The following is an 8208-nucleotide window of genomic DNA, read 5'->3' on the forward strand; positions in this document are numbered from 1 at the left end:
ATTTATTTATTTATTTATTTATTTGGGACGGAGTTTCACTCTTGTTACCTAGGCTGGAGTGCAATGGCGCGATCTCGGCTCACCGCAACCTCTGCCTCCTGGGTTCGGGCAATTCTCCTGCCTCAGCCTCCTGAGTAGCTGGGATTACAGGCATGCGCCACCATGCCCAGCTAATTTTTTGTATTTTTAGTAGAGACAGGGTTTCACCATGTTGACCAGGATGGTCTCGATCTCTTCACCTCGTGATCCACTTGCCTCAGCCTCCCAAAGTGCTGGGATTACAGGCTTGAGCCACCGCGCCCTGCTATTTTTTTTGTTTTGTTTTTTAAGAGAAAGGGTCTCACTCTGTCACGCAGGCTGGAGTGCAGTGACCCAATCATGGCTTATTGCAGCCTTGATGTCACAGGCTCAGGTGATCGTCCCACTTCAGCCTCCCAAGTAGCTGGGACTACATGCCTGGCTAAGATTTTTATTGTAAGTGAAAGACCAGATTTTCATAATAGAGACAGTCATCAGCTCAACTTTATTGCACATCTGTCAAGCATAATAGACTTCATGTTTTATAACATTTTTCTAGAAGACCTAAAATTGTTGCCTTCTAAGGAAATTGTTAATATTTTTCTGACTAGCAAAGTTACCTAAAATAAAGGGAGAGAGATTTCCATCTGATATCCAGACCTTTAAAGTGGTGTTGGCACTGAGAAGCTGCTGAGGACTAATAAATCATGTATATAATCACATTGCAGAATTAGAAAATCCAGTAGGTGTTCTGGTGATAAAATTTCATTTTCTAGCAGCTTATCTAAATTTATATTCTTTTTTTCCTATTATCAAAATTGTTATAAGAAAGATGTTTTATCAGTTGTAGAAAGTGTTTGGGGCTCATACATTCTCAGGAATCTAGTTTTTGCATTACATCTTTGTTGCATTAGGATACTGTCTCTAGGTTTTTTGTTTTTTGTTTTTTTTTTTTGAGACAGAGTCTGGCTCTGTCACCCAGGCTGGAGTGCCATGGCAATATCTTGGCTTACTGCAACCTCTGCCTCCTGGGTTCAAGCAATTCTCCTGCCTCAGCCTCCCAAGTAGCAGGGATTATAGGCAGCCGCCACCACACCCAGCTAATTTTTGTATTTTTAGTAGAGACAGAGTTTCACCATGCTGGCCAGGCTGGTCTCAAACTCCTGACCTCAGGCGATTCACTCACCTAACCTCCCAAAGTGCTGGGATTATAGGTGTGAGCCAACACTTCCTATTTCTATTTGAAGTGTTTTTCGTTGTGTTTTAATTGAAGAGCTTTGGCAACCCTCAAAATGCTGATTGAACACCTTGTCCTTTCTTAGAAATTCCATTCCTTACATGTAAAAGAGAGGTTTGTAACTACTTATGCATGGGTGTACTGCAGGTTGCACTCCACCCACTTAAAAAAAAGTTAAGAAACACTTTTGAATAATTAGAGTTTCTAGTGCCAGACATTTCTGATTTCTTTTTTCTTTTTCTTTTCTTTTTTTTTTTTTGAGGCAGAGTTTCACTCTTGTCACCCAAGCTGGAGTGCAATGGCACTATCTTGGCCCACTGCAACCTCCACCTCCCAGGCTCATGCAGTTCTCCCGCCTCAGCTTCCTAAGTAGCTGGGATTATAGGTGCCTGCCACCACGCCTGGCTAATTTTTTTATTTTTAGTAGCAATGGGGGTTTCACTGTGTTGCCCAGGCTGGTCTTAAACTCTTGACCTCTGGTGATCCACCCACCTTGGCCTCCCAAAGTGCAGGTATTACAGGTGTGAGGCACTGCACCAGGCCTCTCATTTCATCAATAGTTTTAAAAAAATAATGAGTTTTTTTTTATCATCCTAAACCGTCTAAAGAACTCAGAATATTAAATATGTAACATCCTAAAGTATTTGTAGATGTATCTACCTATCTGCCTATTTTGACTTGGGATAAGTATTAACATTGATTTCTGTGCATTTCAGATGATCACCTAAGAAAGGAGGAGCGGAAAAGTGCTAACATTGAAGATCTTCATGTTTCTCAGGCAGTACACAGATGATGCTTCATTTTGGGTATCTTTTATCTTAAAATTATATGGATTAAATAACTTATTTATTGTCCAAGTGTTACCAAAATGCACTGCTAGTGTCTGTAGAAATTTTAGTTTCTACAAAACACACCTCATGTTTAACTACGTCTGTGAATAAAAGCCAACTCTGTCATCTAGATTATTGGATTTCACTTGAAAAAAATATATATTGTTTTTAGGAAGTATTGGGGTTTTTTTTGGTTTTATTTTTTGTTTTTGAGACGGAGTCTCGCTGTGTCACCCAGGCTGGAGTGCAGTGGCACGATCTCGGCTCACTGCAGCCTCTGCCTCCCGGATTCAAGCGATTCTTCTGCTTCAGCCTCCCGCAAGTACCTGGAACAACAGGCCTGTGCCACCACACCCGGCTAATTTTTGTATTTTTAGTAGACATGGGGTTTTACCATATTGGCCAGGCGGGTCTCGAACTTCAGACCTCAAGTGATCTGCCTCTCTTGGCTTCCCAAAGTGCTGGGAATACAGGCGTGAGCCGCCTAGCCTGGCCATTTAGGAAGTATTATAAAGGCCCTTCAAGTTTGTAAGGAAATGAAAGGGCTTTCTTTGTATTACCTTTTCAATAGGCAACAATGTACTTTTTCTTTTCTTAGACTATTTTGGCATCTACTAGAAGATTTAATTAAAAGGTAGAAGGGAAATAAATTTGCTGTAACAATTTTGCTGTAAATAATACAAAGAGTTTATTTTATTAGATAAAGAATATGAAGTAAGCATGAAGAGACAGGCTTTGGGAGAAATACCAGAAAGTGATTTTTCAAAGATGGCATTGTTTAACCTCCATGTGGCCCAGGATGTGCAGTCAGCAGTGAGCCAGGAGAGGGCCAGCCCCCTACTTGTTTGGGCTCCAAAACTTTTATTAAATATCAATTTTTATTCTTGGTATAAAAAAATCAAATGTGCTATCTAATACACTACTTTGATATTTATTAAAGTTTTTAATGTAGTGTCCACAGGCTCATTTCATTGAAAACAACTGACTGTGGTGGTAGACAGCTCCTGATTGGCAGAAGTCCTATAGTGTATTCAGAATTAAACTTTGCCTGGGCACCTATACACTGACAACATTTAGCTTAAAGGTTTTCCATGGGGAAGAGTGGTAAGAGCTGTAGTTGGCATAATTGGCGTCCTCTTTAGGGTGTCAGTTCTGTGCTCCTTTGCAAATTGTTCAGACTTTGGATTTTCTATTTGGTGATGCTAGTCAGTGTTCACCTCTCATAGATTAGTCAATTTTTATCTAAATGCAAAACATTCTTAATGAAACCCATTTAAATTATACTTATCACTTTAAACTATACTTACACAAGATCTAAAGAGGCCCTGTTGGTAAAATTACAAATAGATGCAGAAGTATTACAAGGGCCCATTTTCTATTTTTTAGTCTGTAATATCTGATTACAATTATGAATTCCATCATATTGTATGTGGGAATATAAATATCTGAATTCTCCCAGGGGGCTTGGTTGTTATCCAAGGATGTTGGCAATGAACACTCAGTTTACCTCAGGAATTGTAATCATGTAGGACTAGATTAGGAAAAAATGCCAGAGGATATAATTTTGGATACTGACATAAAATCATCAAAATGGAAGCTAAACAGAATTGTCGCATGTAGTCCATAGCACTTTGGTATGCATTATTCTGTAACTTGTTTGTACTGAGGCAATTTTTTATACTTTCAGTGTATCACTTAATAAAAAAAAATAAGTTACTTTTGTGCAAAGGGTGTTCATATCACTGTTCTGTCATCAGAAGACATACATCAAAAACAGAAGAATGATTGGAGATGGCTGCCGGCCTTCTGTCCGGACCTTCAGAAGCTTCACTGTTGATGGGTGGAGGCAGGGGGACTTTCCTGGTGTCTGCACATGTTTATAGGAAGGAAGGAAAAGCGCAGAGGACAAGCCAGCTTTTCTCATAAACGTGTTAAGTACCTTGCTCATGGGTTTCTTGGAATTGTCAGGAGAAGTTATCTTCTAGAGATGCTAGAGAAGTTTTAGGAGAAAACTTATTTACACAAAAACAGGATGGGAATGGGAACAGAGAGGGATTTAGGAACTGTGAAACTTGGGCTATCTAAAACCTCATAGCAGGAGCAGAGGTGGCTTTTGAAGAAGATAAATTTAAGCTTAGCATATATGTTTGCATAGAACAAACTAATAGCCTTATAATGATGTGCAAGAACACATTTGTATATCACTCACATACCTTTGTGATTATGTAAAATTTGATGTGTTCTTTTAAAGGCAAGTGTACATGAAAGATGAACATTTGTGAGAATATGCCTTTAAAGGCATTTGGGGCAATGCTTCCCAGCCACTAGGTATTTGATTTTTTGGTAACCACAATTCGAGGATTGCATGGTATTCAGGAATTTTTTTAAAATAAAAGTGAAATAAGACTACTGGCCAGGTGCGGTGGCTCACGCCTGTAATCTCAGCACTTTGGGAGGCAGAGGTGGGTTGATCAGCTGAGGTCAAGAGTTCGAGACCAGCCTGACCAATATGATGAAACCCTGTGTCTACTAAAAATACAAAAATTAGCTGCGTGTGGTGGTTTGCGCCTGTAGTTCCAGCTACCTGGGAGGCTGAGGCAGGAGAATTGCTCGAACCTGGGAGGCGGAGGCTGCAGTGAGCTGAGATCACGCCACTGTACTCCAGCCTGGGTGTCAAAGTGAGACTCTTGTCTAAAAAAAAAAAAGTCCAGCTACCTTTATAAAAGCAGACTTTTGTCTTTAGAGCAGTTTGAGGTTCACAGCTCACTTGACCAGAATTACAGAGCTCCTGTTTGCTGCTGCACTCATGCATATATAACTTCTCCCACTATCAACATCTGGCCTCGGAGTGGCACATTTATTCCAATGGGTGGACCTATTTTGACACATTATCATCACACAAAGTCCACAGTTACATTGGGGTTCACTCTTGATTGTAGAGATGTTCTTTGACTTACGGGGTTATGTCTCAATAAAATTACCAGGAGTTAAAAATAAGTCAAAATGCATCTATTTATTTTTAAGATACAGTCTCACCCTAGCACCCAGGCTACAGTACAGTGGTGTGATCTGGGCTCACTGCAACCTCTGCCTCCCAGGCTCAAATGATCCTCCTGCCTCAGCCTCCCCAAATAGCTGAGACTGTAGGCACGTGCCACCACACCTGGTAAATTTTTGTATTTTTTGCAGAGTTGGAATCTCATTGCGTTGTCCAGGCTGGTCTCGAACTCCTGAGTTCAAGTGATCTGCCCATCCTGGCCTCCCAAAGTACTGAGATTACTCCAGCCTGTATCATGCAGAGTTTCATTGCCCGGAAAAATCCTCTCTGCTCTACCTTTCCCGGCCTCTTCCAGAATGTTGTATAGTTGGAACCATACAGTATATGGCCTTTTCAAACTGGCATCTTTCACTTAATAACAGGCATTTAAGTTTCCTTTATGTCTTTTTTTTTTTTTCCCTTTGAGACAGAGTCTCACTCTGTTGGCCAGGCTGGAGTGCAATGGCACGATCTCGGCGCACTGCAACCTCTGCCTTCCTGGTTCAAGCGATTCTCCTGCCTCAGCCTCTGAAGTAGCTGGGATTACAGGTGCCCACCACCAAATCTGGTTAATTTTTGTATTTTCAGTAGAGACAGGATTTCACCATGTTGGCCAGGCTGGTCTCAAACTCCTGACCTCAGCTGCTCCACCTGCCTCAGCCTCCCAAAGTGCTGGGATTACAGGCATGAGCCACCAGCTGTACTTTTTCTTCGTCTTTTCATGTCTTGATAGCTCATTTCCTTTTAGCACTGAGTAATATTCCATTGTTATTTATCCATTCACCTGCCTAGGGACATCTTGCCTGCTTCTAAGTTTTGACGATAATGAGTAAAGCTGTTATAAACTTAATGTGCAGGTTTTTTATGGGTAAAAGTTTTCAACTCTTTTGGGCAAATCCTAAGAAGGATTTTCTGGATCATGTGGTAGGACTGTGTTTGTTTTTGTTTTTTATTGAAATGGAGTCTCGCTCTTGTCGCCGAGGCTAGAGTGCAATGGTGCGATCTCTCACTACAACCTCCACCTCCCAGGCAGGTTCAAGTGATTCTCATGCCTCAGCCTCCCAAGTAGCTGGGATTACAGGCACTACCACCGTGCCCAGCTAATTTTTGTATTTTTAGTAGAGATGGGAGTTTCTCCGTGTTAGTCAGGCTGGTCTTGAACTTCTGACTTCAGGTCATCCACCCACCTCGGCCTCCCAAAGTGCTGGGATTACAGGCATAAGCCACTGTGCCCAGCCTTATTTATACTTTTAGTAGAAGTGAAGTTTCACCATGTTGGCTAGGCTGGTCTTGAACTCCTGACCTCAGATGATCCACCTGCCTAAGCCTCCCAAAAGTGCTGGGATTACAGGCATGAACCACCACCCCTGGCCAGTGTGTTTCATTTTTTTTTAGAAACTGAACTGCTTTTATTGAGAGTTTTAGGACCCTTCCTGATAGATACAGAGAATCTATCAGGAATGTCATGAACCAAATCGTGACATCAGAGTTGGAAACCGGTGATGAAGGAAAGAGCATTGCAGGTTACTATACAATGCAGTCTAGTATCGGGAGAAGTGTGAGGTCCATCGTGGGGGCCATTATGAGTGAAACAAAGGTGGTTTTGTGCAAGAGTTGGAGCTGGGCATGCTTGTGGTCAGGAATGATGTTCTTTATTCATAGATCTTGGGCCAGATCTACTTTAGACTATCTGCTTGGGCTGATGCACTTTGAAATTAGTAAATCTTCTTTTTTTTTTTTTTGAGATGGAGTCTCTCTCTGTAGCCGAGGCTGGAGTGCAGTGGTGCAATCTTGGTTCACTGCAACCTCTGCCTCCTGGGTTCAAGCAATTCTGTCTCAGCCTCCCAAGTAGCTGGTGTGCACAGGTGTGCACCACCACGCCGGCCAATTTTTGTAATTTTAGTTGTGACAGGGTTTTACCATGTTGGTCAGGCTGGTCTCAAACTCCTGACCTCAGGTGTTCCATGTACCTTGGCCTCCGAAAGTGCTGGGATTACAGCCATGAGCCACTCCACCCAGCCAAAAATTATTAAATCTTGAGGCTCATGCAGGAGTAAACCACACTCAGACCCAATCTTCGATATCACTAAAAATTGTAAGGGATCACACTTTATGGTTTTGTTTTGTTTTGTTTTTGAGGTCGGGTCTTGCTTTCTTGCCCTGGCTAGAGTGCACTGGTAGGATCACAGTTCACTGCAGCCTCAAACTCCGCGACTCAAACAATCCTCCCACTTCACTCTCCTGAGTAGTTGGTTCTACAGGCATATACCACCATGCTCGACTGCTGATAATAATTATTATTATTTTGTAGAGAGAGAGATGTTGCTGTGTTGCCTAGGCTGATCTCAAACTCCTGGGCTCAAGTGATTCTTCCACTGCAGCCTCCCAAAGTACTGGGATTACAGGCCTGCCCAGCCACTGTGGGGCTTTTTAAATCCAATAGCATAAAATGACTATAAGAGAGAAATTTCCCCTTGGCTGTCTTGTTTCACGAATTCATGGAAACTCCCATTAAACAGCCCTTCACAGAAAAGATACGCCAAGGAAAATTACTTGACAGCGCTCAGTCAAAGTGACATTTTAAAAAGTAGCTACTGCCTCCTCCGTCTTAAAAGAACTGACCTTTGAGCCATGAGAAATAAAACAAACATCTGATTTAATGATAATAATGCACTTTTGAAGATTCAAACATCAGAATTTCATGCATTGGACAGGTATCTATTGAGTGACTGTTTGGTGAGCTTACTGTCCCTGCCTGCTTCCAGAGTGTACCAGAAAGGTCAGAGATGGTTCATAAAGGCCTTCACATGTGCTGTCATATTTAACAATCAGAAAGGTACTTGAGGCAAAGAATCTGATCATCTTTGCTTTTCCTTCAGAGAACGGGCTCAGAGAGGTTTACTGACAATCTCAGAGCTGCTTGATTGGTGCTTAAAAGATCTGGGTTTAAAAAACTCGGACTTCTGTCTACTTTAAACTGTGGGCTGTCAGAAAGCCTGGGGTTGGAATTCCTGTCCCACCACTGCCACGTTATTTAACGTCTCCAAATTGGAGATTCTCAACGACAAAATGGGGGTGTGGTGGGG

At 41.9% G+C, this 8208-nt stretch overlaps 1 protein-coding gene across 1 annotated transcript in view; it reads left to right on the forward strand.

The window, feature by feature from the left end:
- CEP20 (centrosomal protein 20) overlaps positions 1 to 3813 on the forward strand; it is a 25219-nt gene extending 21406 nt beyond the window's left edge. Inside the window, exon 5 of the mRNA XM_032269626.1 lies at positions 1972 to 3813. Coding sequence (XP_032125517.1) covers positions 1972 to 2048 — 77 coding nt within the window. The 3' untranslated portion in view covers positions 2049 to 3813. The remainder of the gene's footprint in view (positions 1 to 1971) is intronic.
- The last annotated feature ends 4395 nt before the right edge of the window (positions 3814 to 8208 follow it).

The sequence above is a fragment of the Sapajus apella genome, unplaced genomic scaffold (assembly GCF_009761245.1).
Source record: "Sapajus apella isolate SASKATOON/1434 unplaced genomic scaffold, GSC_monkey_1.0 scaffold196, whole genome shotgun sequence".
Lineage (NCBI taxonomy): Eukaryota > Metazoa > Chordata > Mammalia > Primates > Cebidae > Sapajus > Sapajus apella.